General features: G+C 38.5%; 1 protein-coding gene across 11 annotated transcripts in view; it reads left to right on the forward strand.

The window, feature by feature from the left end:
- Positions 1-18,171, forward strand: part of Adgrg2 (adhesion G protein-coupled receptor G2) — a 113,370-nt gene that overhangs the window by 54,901 nt on the left and 40,298 nt on the right. For 4 of the 11 annotated variants that reach the window (XM_078035070.1, XM_078035062.1, XM_078035065.1 and 1 more), the window contains 2 exons: positions 14,876-14,911; positions 17,345-17,392. The exons of 3 other annotated variants lie outside the window; for them this stretch is intronic. In XM_078035070.1, coding sequence (XP_077891196.1) covers positions 14,876-14,911; positions 17,345-17,392 — 84 coding nt within the window. The remainder of the gene's footprint in view (positions 1-14,875; positions 14,912-17,344; positions 17,393-18,171) is intronic. 4 more of the 11 variants (XM_040294119.2, XM_040294182.2, XM_078035066.1 and 1 more) reach the window with 2 other exon arrangements.

Below are 18,171 nucleotides of genomic sequence, written 5' to 3' on the forward strand. Positions count from 1 at the left end.
CTCCTAGTCCTAGATGGGATTCTGAGAGAATCGACTGTGGGGCCCATTAGATGCAGCCTTCACCACTGGATTTCAACGGGACACTGAGGAACCCTGCAAGACAGAGGACATGTCTGGAGAGGCCATTGAGAATCCTGGACTCGGCACTAGGTGAGCTCACAGATCCAGACTTCTTCCTGCTACCAGAAGGTTGCTAGCACCCCATTCCCAAGCATGGATGCCATCTGGACTACCAGAAGAAAAAGGAGGGAAAACAAAGATTGTGAAATCATTCAAAAGACATTGAGTTATATAGATCATTTTAGAGCAAGAGAGACATAGCTGTCTTTAAGCATCAGACTTAAGAATTCCCTTTCCTATATACCTCTGGATTGGAGGCTCCAAAACAAGATGAAACCATCTGAGACATCAAAGGAAGCTCAGGGATTTTTTGGTTTGTTTATTGTTTCAATTGTTTCTCCATCTCAATTGTATCTGCAAATGTAAAACTTGCTCTGAAACCTAATATATAGCAGACACTTAAGACTTGTCAGGACACTCTGCTAGAAATTGTTGAAGGCCATCATCCTGAATTCTGCTTCTCCTGGTTTGACCTTTTCAAGTATGTGGAAATAATCTATTCAGATCCTTGAGGGTAAGGGTAACATCTTTACTCTCTTTGGGTGTCCTCCATTGCACATAGTAAGTGCTTAATGAACTCTGGATGGTTGATTGGTTTTGATTTGTGACCCTAGTCTAAAGCCTAGAGATATTCTAAAATGTGAGCCTCTCCCTTCATCTTATATCATCAGCCATACCCTCATCTGAACCCAGTGAGTTCTAATATAACACAAATTACCCCTCCAAACTTTTGTATAGACTTCAGTGAGATAGCTGTACATTAACTAGAATTCCCTTAAAGGATGTATTTCTCCACCTTTATATGATAAAGAAGCTCAATTGATTGACTGTTAAGATTCTTTCACAGTCTGACATTATGTGAGTTCAACCACTCAGCTCAGATTCCTAATTCTTTGTCCTGAGAAATTGGGGATCCTTGGAGTCTGGCTCAGACATAATGTCATTCAGAAAATCCTTGTGTGATATTTGAGCCATTGATTATATATGCTAGGTTCTCACACTTGGCTGTACATTGGAATTACCTGTAGAGCTTTAAGAAAACATGATGCCTGTATCCCAACCCCAGAGACTGTAATGTCATTGGTCTGAGGGTATAGCCTGAGTACTAGGGTTCTTCAAAGTGACCCAAGTGATTCTAGCTGAACCGGGAACCACTCATCTCTGCAATTCCATTTTTAGGCTGTTCCCCTATATGAGGCTACTCATATAAAATTAGAAACAACTTGAAGTCATATTTTTTACAGCTAGATTTCTAAGGTGAGGCAATTTTAAAAGCTTTTAAAGTTAGAATGAAGCCAATAAATACCTTGACTTCAAAATTGATAAAAGTTTGAGAGTGGCTCTTACTGACTGGTAAATCCTCAAGTTGCCAGTGCTATCATTGCTTGGAACTTCATGGAAAGTGAATTCATTATTTCTCTTTATAGGATCCAGTAGCCACAGTTACTGTTACAACAGTAACAGCAGCAACACAACTGGACATTTTTTTTATTTGTTCTTTTTAGATATACATGAGAGTAGAGTGTCTTTTGATATATCATTTATACAAGGAGTATAACTTCCCATTCTTGTGGTTGTACATGATGGGGAGTTTCACTGGTCATGTATTCATATATGAACAGGAAAGTTACATCCAATTCATTCCACTGCCTTTCCTATTCCCATCCCCTGAACTTCTATTCTCCCCACCCCCCTTATTACAACTGAACATTTTCTACAGGTGTTGATGGTTTGTAAGCTCCTTAGCATAGGTCATCTCACTGTGTCCCCTAGGGGTAGACAGAGAAGTTCATATTATCCTCACTTTGCTGATGAGAAGACTGAAGCTCAGAGCAATGAAGTAACTTTGAAGGTTATCCAGAAAGAAACAGTACTGAGACTAAGAGAGCAGCTCTGTAGAACTCTGACCTCTATACCAGCCTGCACAAAGTACTTATTTTGGGCTTGGGGAGTTTGATTCACTTCCAAGTTCACACATCTGGAAAGTGGAGGTGGTAGGATTCTAGAACTTGAGTTCTTAACCACTTCCCCAGTGTTGTCACTGAGACAGTTGAAAAATGGGTTTTACACGACTTTGCCATGATTCATTCATTCTGGGATGGATTTGTACTGAGTAAAGATTTAAGAGAGGTCTGAGAAATGAAAGCAATAGTTCCACTAATTTAAGTTACTGTGGATTAAGTTGATGTTCCAAGAGAACATACTGTTGAGATATATCTTGAGAATGGGTGCATCCTTACTTCAAGAAATTATAAGAAGCACATTGATCTTGGCAGGAGATCTCATATTTATGAGATCACAGTGCCATTTAAAAAAATCAAGATAAATTATAGATGCTTTCTCAGTGATATTTGTGGCAATTGTGTTAGTCTTGAACACTGGTGTCCTATTTGACCTATACCCTTTCCTCTCCTTGCCCTTTAGGAATGTGCAAAGCATAAAGTAAAAGGTATCCTAATGTTGCTAAAGTATTTAGTATAGTTTTTTTTAAAGAAGAGAGAAATGAAAGTACAAAATGGGTACTAATCTTGCTTTAACAAGTAAGTTAAAATTGCTTATAATGATCTGATTCATTGAATGAGCAAGAACTGACCACATGGCCATATTGTCTTTCAGCTACATAGACATTTTTGCCTTGTGCCCAATATAAAATATGATTTGTCATTAGACACATTTGGATTCACAGTGAAGTCTAACGAATTCTGTGTTTGGTATACAAGCAGGAGGGGATAACTTTGAATTCCTGAGACATTTTCAGTTATAGAATGTTTTCAAAGTGGAATTTTAAAACTTGTGAGCTGAGAATTATTACTCAGACATAAACTCTTTTTAGGCCAAGGACTTTGTCTTATTCCCTGCTATAACACAGTGCCTAGCACACAGTAGGCCTTCAAAATACAGAATACATGAGTAAACTTGGGGCAAATCACTTTATATTTTTGGGCCTGAGTTTCCTTACTTATAGACAGAGGTGGCTGGATTATTTTGGTATCTGGCCTTTTCCCCACATATGATCTGTTTTGTAATTCTTTTCTCCCAGTGAACTCCAAGTCCTAAAAGATGCTATCTTTTAAAATTTTAAGTAAAGATTTTTTCCCCCTATTTTTGTGTTGAACAAAGACACATCTGACTGTATCCAGTGTCTGATTGGCAGCAGAAAACCAGTATCGATATAATTCCAAACAAAGCAAACAGAACACTCTAATTTTCTTTTGCAGCATATTGTGATAAATAAACAATTTTTGAAATGATGAAAATATGGTCTAAGTGACTACCTTCGCAAAATTTCCAATATTTCAGTGGATCTTCTTCAAGTCTCCTTTGCCTCTGAAATGGATTTCCATGAATTACAACTTCTGATGTGTAATATGAAGGGTCAGAACCCCATGATCTTTCTAGGAGTGGCCTTCATATGATCCTAAACTATGGAAACTTGAATTAGACAAACATTGTGTTCTAATAGACATTCTCACTAATTGAGCATGAGAGAGTAGATAACAATATTTTATAGTTAGAATGGAGATCACATACATGCAAATCATGGAAAGAAATTATCTTCATTTGTTTTTAAAATGCTCTTTACAAATTACTGACATCACATTATTTGCACAAGGGGGAAAACTCAGCTTATTTTATAAAGGTAAACTTTATCCAAGGATATAGAATTATACAGTCTGAAGGAATAATAATCATGATTATGTTGGTACTGTGATAAAATGCTTTGTAAATCTAATATAATTTTATTCAAAGTAAACAATCCCCATTTTACAAATAAGGAAATGTAAGCAGAGAAATGTCAGGATCTTATTCAAGGCAGAGCTAGGATCTGAACCCGTCAGTCTCTCTGGAAAGTCAGTCTCTTAACCAAGTTTGTAAGGCTTGGTTATCAGGCACAGTCTTTCATCCATTGGAAATAAATGGATACAGGCATTTTATTCATATGGAGAAGATTATCAAGTCAGACTCACAGATTGTGAAAAGTGAGGAATTCCAGATCAGGCTATCAAAGCTCATGACAAGCCAAAGACAATATAAGGAAAAGCTATTAGAACAGGAGCCACCAACAAACAAAGGCCTAGGGGCCCTTCTAAAAGTCTTCTATCCAGAAGTAACACAGCAAAGGTTAAGGGTAAATGTGGCTTCAAAACAAAGGCAACTCAAAAATGCAACTTTTCCAACTAAATAGGATTGCCATGCAGTAGGGATATCCATAATTTCAACCTCTCTTAGTGGTTTCTACCAGTACATAGTTGTTTACAGAACTGGTTTGTCACATGGGAGTCCTACTCTCGAGGGTCCTGGAAGAATGATGATTTGGATGTTTGCTGGAAGCGAAGCTGGAAGCATGAGTCACAAAGAAAGGGGGATTCATATTCAGCCTGAACGGGGCAAGGATTTCTCCTCCAGTTCATATTGATTCCCCGACTTTTGACCTTGTCAATGTCATGACAAAAAAACCAGAGAAGGTGGTTTTTCCAGAGGAGAGTGATTTGAACATTAATCTTGTTCCATCATTAGTTTAACGGGCATTACTTACTTAATGATATTCATTAAATCTGATGTGGCAGGCATTAGCTGGCATAGTACCAAAGCTTTTGCTTTTTTTCCTCAGTACACAGCTGGACTACATTTCTTAGTTCCCTCATAGTTGAAAGTGGCCATATGACTGTGTTCTGGCCGATGGATGTGGGTAGATCTAAGGTGTGCCTGTCCTGGCTATTAAATATCTCCCACCTGATTCTGCTCACTCCTTATAACTTCCCTGTTTGCTTTCCTGATATCACTGTCCTGGGCAAATTTAGAATCTTTATGTTTAAGAAAGCAGTGCCTCTGTCAACTGTGTTCCCTCCCCCTGCCTCCCCCACCCCCAGTGCTCTACTCTAGGCTGCTCACTGGACTTGAAACATGGAAAACAAACTATTTTATAAAGCCCCCAAAATTTGGGGGTTTAATTATTTAAGTGCTTGCGTTATCTTAGCTAATGCATCTGATTGTACCCTTCTGCTAGGGTTATTGTCACATCTCATTCTATCATTGGAGGGTAGAGTGGGATAAGGTTGGCATCCTTTTCTTTTTGGCATCATATTAGAAGCCAAGTTCATATAATCTAAGGAAACTGGGGGAGTCCGTTATGGGCACTACTGAGGTGCTCATTGTCCAAACTGGAGAGTCATTTGAGGGTAGGAAACTCTACCAGAACTACCCATTCCCTTTGTGCCAAGCCAGGTCACTGGGACTTTCACAGTGTGGCATAAGGTTGACTTATAAGCTCTGGACTTTGTAGGGTCAAATCTTACCTCCAACCTTAATAAAGTATTTAATTATTGTAATTGAATCTCCTTATCTGTAAAGTGGAATTACCTATCTCATAGTTATATTAGTTAATGAATATAAAACAGATGTCTGTAATGCATCTGCCACATATAAGAATTCAGTAAATATTAGCTGTTATCGTCACTACAGACCAACACTAATAGAATTTTTTTCGAGGTTACGGAAGTGTTCTGTATCTGTGTTGCCCAATACAGTAACCACCAGCCACATGTGACTACTGAGCACTTGAAACATATTTGTGGGACTAAATTTTTAATTATACTTAACTTTCATGAATTTGAACTTAATTTTATATAGCCACACATGGCTAGCGGATGCCATGTTGCACAGCATAACTACAATTTAAGTGCTTCAAAAAATTTTTGTTTTAAGCTGTGTAAGTCTGAGTTCAGTCACAAAAGGAGAATCACTAATATTCATATTCTCTCTCTCTCTCTCTCTCTCTCTGGGATTTAAGGATTTGACTATACAACTGTGGGAGCTGGTTAAGCAATTGTTATAAAACTGTTACTTTCACATCTGATGCTGGAACTTGACATCTATAGGGCAGGCAGTCTGAAAGGGAGGATGAACATAAGATTGGGGAGAGCAAAATCAAACTGGAAGCCACAAGCCTGAGTTGTAGGCCATGTTAGTTCTTGTTGCCTTTGGCCTTGGTGGTAGGGATGTCCCATAGAAGCCAGGCTCTTCATCACAAAATTAAGTACTCACCTGGCCCTGGAGTTGGCATGGCTGAACGAAGATTCAGGGGAAGGTGGAGCAGTTGTAGGCCTGACAGCAACCTCCTATTAACAAGGTCAGGCAGCTGATAATTGTCAATGTGTGTGAACTACAAAATGGCCGTTGCTCCATATCTGCCCAGATTCCCTATATAAATCCTCTTGGGTCTCACATTCACCAAAAACACACAGGAAAGGGAAATCAGGGAAAAGTAGTTAGCCTACCTAATTGAAACATTATAACACCACCACACATACTGGAAAGCTAATGAGCCCAATTTTGTATCTGTTAATTCAAAATAGAAGATGATGCTAACATCTCCCCAGGCTCTATTTAGTTGTTTCAGTTTTACAGCTGACCCAAAGATATTCTAAAGATCCTTTCAGCCAGCTAGCCTTATCTTGGAGTGGTAAGACTACGAGGTTTTTGTTGTTGTTGTTCGTTTTTTTTTGGGGGGGGGTACTGGGGATTGAACTCAGGGGCATTTGACCACTGAGCCACATCCCCAGCCCTATTTTGTATTTTATTTAGAGACAGGGTCTCACTGAGTTGCTCAGTGCCTCGCTTTTGCTGAGGCTGGCTTTGAACTTGAGATTTTCCTGCCTTAACCTCCCGAGCCGCTGGGATTACAGGCCTGTGCCACTATGCCTGGCTTTTGTTTTTGTTTTGTCATTATTGTTTTGTTTTTAGTTTTTCTTTATATTTTTCTGTAGTTTGGAGTTTTTTGCACATAAGCCTATATTCTGGTTATAATTAGAAAAATATTAATATTATATTTTACAAGCCAAACAATGACCCTTGCAAGACTGCACATACTACTCAAGGTCACTCTAATAACATCATGATTAATTGTGCCTTCTACTTCCTTCCTTAAAATTTCACCTGGTCTTGACTTTTGTAAGAATTTATGAAACAAGTCAGGGTCATTTGTTCTCCTGAAGCCCTTCTCCTTTCTCATCCCATGTTTCCAAAGTAATCCCTAAAGCAATTTGAAAATTAGAAGCAAATAATATGAAGAGAAAAAAAACTGAAATGGAACTCTTGAACATAGAAGGGAGCAATTATTTTCAGATGAATAACTGAGAAAATGAGGAATAGGGAAAGTATCACTGTATTAGTTACTGACATAAGCAGTATTTAACAGTAGTACTCAGGAAGTACATAGTCAGTTAGTATGACTAATTTTATCCCTAACTTCCAAATGGAAAACCGAATTGCAGATGGTCTAAGTTGTCCAAGGCCCTAACCGTAAAATGGGGATAACTTATCTCATATGGTTGTTATATAGACTAAATAAAGTGAACACTTATACAGTGCCTAGTCATAGTAATACTATATAAATTACTTTTTTGGAGGGGGGTGGTGCAGAAGATTGAACCCAGAGTTGCTTTACCACTAAGTTATATCTACAGTCCTTTTTATATTTTTATTTTGAGACAGGGCCTTGCTAAGCTGCTGAGGCTGGCCTTGAATTTGTGATCCTCCTCCCTCACCCTCCTGAGTTGCTGAAATTACAGCCCTACACAGTAGCACCCAGCGTAAAAATTCTTATTAATTAAAAATAATTTGAGACTTTACTCTTGGGGGGGGGCTGTGAACACACACATAAATTTGCATTTTATTTCAGGGAATTTAGGGATACTCCAAAATGCATCTCATAGACCTTTGCACACAAAGCCCTGAGGGAGTCAGGATCAGTTCCAGAAGATAAAGGACTGAGAGGATGTGAAGTGGTAGTGTGTGAAAGGGGAAGAAGAGCAAGTCAGGACCTAGGAGATCAAGAACACATTTCACTTTCCCATTTTGACCAAAACCCACCTAGAATTGCTGACAATTTGCTCTTTGGGAAGTTCCATCAACTGAGAGTTGAAGTTTTCTTTAGTGATGTCATTATTAATCTTTTAACAAATATATTATGTAAGAGTACTTATTGAGCAGTGTGATGTGAGATAGTTACAGCTCAAGTAAGCATGTTTCAGATGTGCCAAATTAGAAATGTTTTCATTTATTTTTTTGGTTATGTAGCAAAATCTGAAAATGCAGTTTCTGGAAGAGTATCCGTTGCTCAAGCTCTGAGGAGCCAATATAATAACAATTGTTTTTTCTTTGTTTGGGGTTCCTATGTAAGAGTCTCTAGGCATGGTGGCTTGTTTTTAATTATCTCTCTATGGAATAGCAATTCAATCCAGAGGAAGACTGCCACCAAATTACAAATTTCAGTTGGGTCTAAAATATACATGCAGGGGGGGCCTAGTTGTATCCTTTCTAGAGCCACTCTGAGAAGATTAAACCTTTTTCCCCCCATCCAACTTTGGGGCCAATTTGTTGAAAGTAAAGACTCATTAGTATTACCGCACTCAAAGCTTTGTAGACAACCGTCTCACATTTGAAGTCTTGACATCTACCACAATGTCAAACAATAGAGAGAAAAATGAAAACAAACACCCAGACCAGATCTTGCATAATTTGGATGCAGGTAGTTTATTTGGAAGAGATCTCAAAAATCAGGAGCAAGGGAGCAGGGAAGGGACATTAGAAAAAGAGGAAGAGTCCCTAGCAAGTATATGATCAAAGTCACAGTGTAGGCAACAGGGGCTCTCAATTGCTGAATTTTAAATGTTGCTTCAGTATGTATTTGAATGGACATTTTAACACACACTTGTAAGATCTGTTAAGTAATCTCTCTGCTGTGATTGGCAGTCATAACTACCCCATTTCAGATTGAGTAATAGTCATCCAAGAAATTTTCTCAAGTCTTCATGAACTCCACAATAGGTCATTTTGTCTCATTATTCTCAGATCCATCCCCATGCTTCCCCTGCTCTGCTTTGTATCACAGAGACCTAACCCCATGCCATATTTTTCACGTCCCCTTGCCAATTGGCTTCCAGCTATATGTGGCCAGTGGGCAGCAATGGCAGGAGATGGGATTGCAGGAAGAAAGGAAGAATTTGGGGCATTTCTCCCCCTGTCTGATTGGCATCTCTAATAGTGGGCTGTGCGTCTTCCATGATTCCATCTCACTGGACAGCCCCCTCTGTGGTCTCAGCTCATGCTCTGTGGCTTTCCTCTCTAGGATCTAGTAACTTCACCTCCCTCCTTCTTCCTCCATCCCTGGAAGTACTAGCAGCTTCCTGCCATTGCTGGATGTTGAGAGCCACAGCCAAAGGGGCCCCAGCAAACTTCTAGCTGACTGGCTCATAGCGGCCCCAGTAAACTTCCAGCTGATTGGCTCACTATGGCCCCAGCAAACTTCCAGCTGCCAGCTGATTGGACTAGTATGTGCAACAAAAAATCATTATATCAGCCTTTCTATCCTCCTGATATGTCCATCCGTCCTTTCTCCCTATCTGTTCCTCAGACGCAAATAGTTTTTCCTCAGATGTGAGCGGTTTTTCTTCCATCTCACTCATCTCCAGGGACAGGCAACTTAAAAAAAAAAGTGAAACAAAACCAAGGAAGAATCTTAAAATGGCTCTCGCCCTGCCCTCAGGGGCGAGCAGTTTACCTATCACTTACCCTCAGTTGTTCCTCCTCGTGCAGGCCACCAAATGCCGCAATCTGGCTGGGCACAATTCACGAGCCACTTATCAAGCAGAAACGAACTTTATTTTTAGAACACACAGGCCGCACCACAGGAGCTCTTCAGGAATTCCCTCAGAGTCCAACTGCCACCACCGGCTTCCCACGAGCCTCTTAACCCCCTACTCCTCCTGCTCTTGAGGCCGACTGGCTGGGTTGTGTGGGCGGAGCCAAGAGTCCCCCAATGAGCATCACTGCAGAGGAGCCAATCAGCTGGCAGCTGGAAGTTTGCTGGGGCCATGGTGAGCCAATCAGCTGGAAGTTTGCTGGGGCCGCTGTGAGCCAATCAGCTGGAAGTTTGCTGGAGCCCCTTCAGCTGTGGCTCTCAACAGCTGACCTCTGTGGATTGCTCCAGCACTTCACCTTTGCACTATTTCTCTGAGTTAAATTCCTGCTCTTGAACTGCCTATCATAGGTTCCTGGCTTGATCCCCGATGATGGAGATTTCTTCTTCTTCTTCCTCTTCTTTTTTCACAATGCTAGGGATCAAACCCAGGGTTTCATGCTAGGCAAGTGCTCTACCATGATAGAGATTTCTTAATGATTTCATCAGTTCATCTAAAAATACTTTTGAACAAGACACTGGACTGGATTCTTGAAGGAAAATAAATAAAGCATCAAGTTTCTTAGTATGTAGTTGGAAAAATAATTTATCCAGTGTGCTATTGTTTGAATTCCTGTGAAAATCTCATGTTGAAATTAGAAGGCTATCATGATGGTATTGAAAAAGTGGGATCTTTGAGAGGTGACTAGGTCATGAGGGCTTTGCAATCATGAGTAGATAAATGCTGCCATTCTCATGGGAATGGGTTAATATCTCTCTATCTCATGAGCTCACTTACCCTTCTGCCAGGTTATGACACAGTCAGAAGGTTCTCACCAGATGCAACCCCTCAATCTTGGACTTCCCAGCCTCCAGAACTATGAGCCAAGTAAATTTTTATTGTTTATAATTGACCCAGCCAGTGGTATTCTGTCATAGTGGCAGAAAATGGACTAAGACACAGTGTGAATGTTAAATAATATATATCAATGCCAAGTGACTCATGTAGTCAATTAATACTTTACGATATAAAGAGGAGAGAGCCATCTCCATCTTCTTCTGTAGTCGGAGCATGCCTTAGAGGACCAGAGAATTGACATAAAGGGGTCATCTTCTAAAACTTCCAATTTTATAAGACAGGGTGAAAACTTACATGGAAAAGGGACTTTGTGGGTATAATTAAAGTTAAGGACCATAGGGAGATAGGAGATAGGGAGATTATCATGGATTACCTGGGTAGACCCAGTCATCATGTGAGTTTTTTTAAAGTGTAATGAGGAAGTGAATTGGAGTGATGGCACATGAGAAGGACTCCCCAACCTTTTCCCATTGTCACTGGCTTTGAAGATGGAAGAATGAGGAAGAAACATGGATTGCTTCTAGACTTAGCATGGCCCTCAATTTGTCACAGCAAGAAAATGAGAACCTCAGTCCTGTAACTTCAAGGAACTGAATTCTGCCAATAACCCTAATAAGCAGGAAATATATTATTTCCTAAAGTCTCCAGAAAGGAATTTCACCTATCATCACCTTGACCTTGACTTCAAGCTGGAAAGATGTGTACTAGACTTATTACCTGTAGAACTCTGTGATAACAAATTTGTGTTTTAAATTTATGGTACTTCATTATAGCAGCAAGAAGAGTCTAATGCACTGAAGTTCTCAATTGGAATTATTTGGCTGCTGTTACCAGCAATGCTATTAAATTCAAGAATGGATGGAGTATGGCAATGATGTGGAGTAATGAGGGCTGAGTTCTTTGGTATATTGAGGCAATGACAGTGGGATATTCACATAGCAGTGCTGGGACCACACTTGGCCTTGTGAGAATGGAGTTCAGAAGGTGGTGGCAATAACTGAAAAAAAGTGCCAGGGAGGTGAGGTAGGGAAAAAGACGCCATGGAAGGAGGTCAGTTTCTTAAGTTTCCAGTTCCCCTGGCTCTGCTTGGCTTCCATTCTAAGCTTCTGCTCACCAAACTCCTGCTCATAATTGATGGGCTTTGTCTTAAAAAAAAATCACCAGGGAGTGACATTGAGTAAATTTTATAGATGGATTACAATAATTTTATTTATTGATTTAGACTGACTTCAGTAAATGAATAATGCTTTAACTTTTGCTCTTTATAGGTTTGCAAAGGAAAATCTGAAATTTTTAAATGTTTTTCCTTCCTTTGTTTATGAATCTTTTTAACAATGGAAATGTTTTGTCTCCTAAGAGTGGCATGGAGCTCAAATATATGACTCATTGGAAATGACGACCACCTCTTTATTGTTACAAGTGGGAAGTGAATTGGAAGAGACACAAGAGGAAACATAGGCTGATGTTCAGGAAAGTGTAAGACCTGTGAGGATGTCTTTATCTTGGACCAGGAGGATTGATACAGAACATCATAATGAGAGATAGAAAAAGTGAATAAATGTTAGTCACCAAGCAATTGGGTCCCCAAAAGCAAGCAAGAAACAAACAAAACCAAATGGAAAAACTGCCAAAAGAAAAAGTAGGCAGTAACAATTTAACCCATTTTTTCCTGTCATCCCAGATGTGGAACACATATAAGAACATGGGTTGCTTCTAGACTTATGGTAACTTTGAAATAATATTTGACTATTTATTATGCTTACAGAATTGAAAACTTGGGACTTTTTAAAAAATATTTTTTTAGCTGTTGCCAGATGTTTATTTTATTCATCTCTTTATATGTGGTGCTAAGAATAAACCCCAGTGCCTCACAAACGCTAGGCAAGTGCTCTACCACTGAGCTACCACCCCAGCCCCCAAAACTTGGATTAACGGGTTAAAAAACTGAAGCTTTAGTTTACTAGATTCCCTCTCTTCATCAAAGCAGATTGTTGTCTATCCTTTTGGGAGCTGCCAGGAGCCCTGTAAGTTCCAGGCTACATGCCCAGCTCTGCCTGCAATCAAAACCTATGAAATTTACATGTTGATCAAGTTTAAGCTCTTACTTATGAGTCCATGCCTGTCAGACCTGTCTACCCAGGGATGGCCAATCAGTTTCATGGGTTTTCCTGGAAAATTGAGTCTCTGCTCTGGCTCTCTTCTTACCCTTGGGTTACCCATTTCCTCTAATATCTAAGAAAGAGGTGAAACAGAACCCCTTTCCCTGTGAGTATACAGCTTTGGGTCAAAAGATTTGGCAGTAAAGATTGGAATTGTTAGTGCCTATGGTTAGTCATGGGGTGAAATTGTTAAGGAAGCTGTGTTAGGTTCTGTTGCTCTTCAGCATCACTCTCCATCCCTATTCTCTGGTACTCCACTATCCCCAAGTACCTTCATCCTGTTCCCTGCCTTTGCCACACCCCTGCCCCACTCGGCTTCACCTACCCAAACTAATAAGTGTCATTCTCAGAGAAGCTCATGATGGTTTTCCCCAGTGCTTTTCCACATTACCCAGTATGGTAGGTGTTTTCTAGATGATCAAAAGAATTCAACCAGTTCAGATTAACTTATACTAACATGTGAATGACTGATTGCCCCCTAGTGCTCCCAAGAATATTTAAAAAATTAACCCTTTAAAGGTTAACTCAATAGACTCTGATCAATAGAATATAGAAGTAGCATGAGGGATAGGAAAGGCAGCAGAATACAACAGACACTAGTATGGCAGTATGTATAAACGCGGATGTATAACCAATGTGATCCTGCAATCTGTAAAAATAAGAATTCATACCCCATTTGAATCAAATGTATGATATATGATATGTCAAGATCATTGTAATGTTTTGAGAACCAATAAAAAAATCAATTGAAAAAAAAAAAGAACAGAGATTAAGGAGGAGGTCATTCTAATTACATTAGGGTACTAAGACAACTAACCACTCTGCCCATATTTGCCTTATTGGCTGCAGGGGAAGTGGGGAATTAAGCATCATTCAATCCTGTTTGAAAGCACAATTATGATTTTGATTATCCCTGAAAATAATAAGTACCCTGCCATCATTTCAGGAAAATAGGCTCCCATATGATAGTAGGTATATTTCATTATGCAACTTTAGTTTCCAAACATACTTATTCTTTCCTATTAATTGTATGTCAGAATACCACAAAGAAAATAACAATTCTTTTATAATTAATTTTTTTAACAACTTATGGCACCTCACGTGAGGGAAGGTTTGGGGAAATAACACTGTTGTGTATAGCAAAGGGTACTGTAAACTAATTTAAGTTTTCTATAGGGCATTTTGACAACCAAAATTCATGAATTTCTGAAAGAATGAGCCATGTGTGTATCCAAAAATCCAGCATTATTTGTAATGAAAAGTCGTCCACATCAAAATGCTCATTAAAAAGGAAATTTGTCATAGATAAATGGTACATCCAATCATTGAAATGCTATGCATTTATCACAAATTTGGAAATTTGTTTAATGATATAAAACAATAAATAGTTTTGTGTAATATGATCCTTCTTATTATACAAATAAATATATATATATATATGTATGTGAATATACATTAATATATATATGTAGATATACACATGGAAAATAATATATACTAAAATATTAATGTCATTTATTTCTGGTGGCAAAATTATAGGTGGCTTTTCTTTTCTTTTTTGTTTTTTGTTTTTCTGTCATTTCTGAAGTTTCTCCAGTAAGATTGTATTATTTTACATAGAGAAAAAAAGAGAATTACTTTTAAGGAACATGAGCATTTTCTCCAAATTAATAATTAAATAGCTCTTGTAGTTTGTACACTGAGAGGTGTCTGATCAGATTGAAATTATATACAAGAGGTGGCAGAATAAGCATAGCTAATATCTGTGCTAAAAAGAAACACAGTTCATGGAAGTTTAATTTATGCAGATGTACACATTTACTTCTACACGTTTTAATGAATATTAGGCAGTAGCTGAAGTTTTTAGTCATCATTTCTAAGAGATGTCTTTGGAGAGAATTCAAAAGGACTGATCAATGTCAAGAATAATAGTAAATTAACATACTGCCCTCTTTTGGTAGCTATTTACAACTCAGATTCATTGCCACTAAAGATGTTCATCTCCTACAAATTTGTGCATAAAGTAAACTAATTTTAAATCACCTTTTTCCTTGACAGAAAATGCTGATAATTCCAGTTTGTTATCACCATCTGGTAAGACTGTTAATTTATGACTTTGGGGAATTTCAGGAAAATATTATCCCAAAAGTTCTCCACACAGTATGGCATGTAGTCAGTTATAGCAAAACTGTTTTTCTGCAAGTAGCTTAATTAAGTTATGTCATTAAACCTACACCTGGAAAATCAATAGCAAACATAGACAAGAAGACAGCCATATTGATTCTTCTGTATTGTCAAACAAAGCTGGGAAGTACAACACTGGCAAATAAATTGTGGGTTTACATCATGGTAGCTGCTTAAGTTCTTCAGTTCTTTTTGGTATCCTAGTTCACGAATTTTCTGAAGAGTATCAAGAACTTAAACATGCCAAATGTTTTTATATTTGCATGATGAGATATTCTCTTAAACATGCTTCCTCAGTACCCTCATTGAGTATTTCTCAAAAGGCTTCCGAAAGCTTAGCACTTGCTAGAATAGGGAGGCAAATAAATTATAGATAAATTAATAACTAGAACCCATATTGGCAGGAACTAGGAACAGGATCCTATTTCCAGATTGATAGCTGCAATGGAACCTTAGGGATACAGTAGCCCAGCTCTAGTCCTTAGCTGATGAGAGAATGAAGCCCATAGCACCTCAGTAACTTGTTGAAGACCTCACAGCTTCTTGCTCCACATCATACAGAGGCAGCACATGGCTTCTCTGATTTCTTCCTGCTGTACCATATAGACTAGAATGATCTCTCATGATAAGAGATGAGCCAACTCACATTTTATCCTTAGTTGTGTGAAAATGAGCTTCTACTGTTATTCATTTAAATGGAATTAATAATAATGACAATTGTTTCTTGTGCACATACTACGTGCCTAGAAGTCTTCAAACATCTTTCCATTCCTCTCAGTGTTGCAGGATAGGAATCATTATATGCATGTTACAGATGAGGCTCAGCAGGGAAAACTTGCTCATGTTCATACATTCTCTGGAACCAGACTATTAGAGTTTGAATTTGGCTACCACCCTCCCACCCCCATTGCCAGCTCTGATTTGGGGCAAGTTCCTTCACCCTTCTATGCCTCAGTTTCCTCCTCTATTAATTAGAAGAACAGTACCTGCTTCATAGGGTATTTGTGAAAATGAAAGGATACATGAGCCTGGCATAGAGTAAGCCCTTACTAAATTAACTATCATTAGTATGAGTTACTAAGTTACGGGGCAAAGATCTGTACCTGGACTGCATGCCACCAAAGCCCAAGCCCTTTTTACCATGCCAATTTGTCCCCTGGTTATTAAGATTCCAGGGTAGAGTAGGCCAGTGTATTTTTCTTTTAGTAGAATAACTTTCAGCGAACTTGATTATGATGATATCTGCAAAATCTTGTTTGCAGAGAAGAGGAACAGGGCTTTGCGAGTACACACTGGCACTAGTCACAGCCTAGGTTCTGAGTGCCCTGGGGAAGAGCCAGTGTAGCATTGAAGGGCAAAGACAGCTGTGCCCATAAGCCTCTTTGTGTGATATCATCATTCATTAACATTTGGAAGAATGAATAGTCATTAATTAAAAACCAGCTCTGACCAATTATTTTGTTCTGCCCCAATAGCAAAGGAGTCCATACCTGCACTTTGATTTTTATCCCTCATGAACTGTCTTACTCCTCATGAAATATCCTTGCCAACTTAAAAAAAAAATAAATGTATCAAATGACAAAATATGGAAGCAATAATGTGGGACAGACAGGGTGTGTGTGTTTCAGCCAACCCATGAGCAGTCTAAAACAGACAGGCCAGCCAACTATCTTGACACACCCAAAGTTTGTCCATACCAGCTGAAAAATCAGGCTTCAAAAGGCTTCCCAAAGCTTAGCACTTGCTAGAATAGGGAGGCAAATAAATTACAGATAAATTAAAAACTTGATTTAGTTGTAAAATGTTTGTGTTTGTTTTCCCCATGTTTAGGTAGAGGTCAAGCCACTAGATCTTTTTAATATTTAAACATGTAAGATGCGTGTAATAGATTGACCTCTTAACCTAAATAGAGTCAATCCACAGGAAATTTATTACTCAATTGATTGTATTAATAGCAGCCATATTTTAAAATAGCTTACTGGGAAATTATGTTAGGTAGTACAATATTGAGTAGTATCAATTTGTCTTTATAATCCTAAATTCACTGTGGGATGAGTTGCCAAGCACCGTTGTAAGCCAATATGTGAATATATTTCATGATTGTAGTTCAACACATTATTTTAAATGTTTTCTAGAATTCTCTTGGTTGAAAATTTTGAATGTAATATTTCCTTTATTTTGGTGTGTTTCCTAAGATTATTTCCATGATATTCCATAGGTAGTAGCAGGCTTTGTGATCATGGGTCTCAGAGCATGTTTTCTTTTTATAGTTATACCTCAGAAGTTCTAATACATAACTGTTTCAAAGTATTTATTTTAAAATTTTCTTTTTCTCTCCTGCAGCTGAATCATCTCTTGTCAGTTTTGTCCCCTACTCCAATGGTACTCCAGGCAAGACTTTGAAAAAATTTAAACATACATTTAGCCCAATTCGTTAAATTTTTGTTTTAATGATACCTTGTATTGTTTTTCTCCTTGTAACAAAAAGTGGCTGAAACTACAAGCCTCAATAGTAAGAATTTTTCTGGAGCAAGTGAAAACTGATAACTGTTAATATGTATATAAATATAATGAACAGTGTGGCAGATTTCCATCTCTAAATTATTTCTGAATACATTAAATAATTTCAAAAACCCCCAAACCTGTCAACCCTTAAGAGTGACCTAAACTTTCTGGTTAAATGATAAAATTATTATGATCACAGAGGAAGCCCTCCACCACTCTTAATGGCTCTAGAAAAGAAATTTTGAGTACTCCATTTCACTTGCTCTGCAACACAATGCCATAAGGTTTTGCATGACAGATGTTTAAATGTGAAAAGCATATCTAGTGACTTCAATATGATTCAGCATGGATTTGAAGGCACAGAGTGTTCAAAGATAGCCTTTTTACAGATGATTTGATCGATTTTTAAAGAGTATGAAATGGGGGAAAAACTGGCTTCCTCACTGTGCTAGAGAAAAGGACAGAGCTTTGTGCTGTATTCAAGGGAGGCAGGCCGGGCGGCACATTCTGTTCCATCCTCTTTGTGGGTAGATAGCCTTCCATCTTACTGTGGTCAAACCCCAACACTTTTCAGAATCGCTTAGTTAAAATAAAATCTCACCATGTGGTTGGTGGTTAAGGAGCTAATCATAGTTGCAGCTTATACTGATCAAAAACTGGTTTAA

Source organism: Ictidomys tridecemlineatus, chromosome X (genome assembly GCF_052094955.1).
Source record: "Ictidomys tridecemlineatus isolate mIctTri1 chromosome X, mIctTri1.hap1, whole genome shotgun sequence".
In the NCBI taxonomy this organism is placed as follows: domain Eukaryota; kingdom Metazoa; phylum Chordata; class Mammalia; order Rodentia; family Sciuridae; genus Ictidomys; species Ictidomys tridecemlineatus.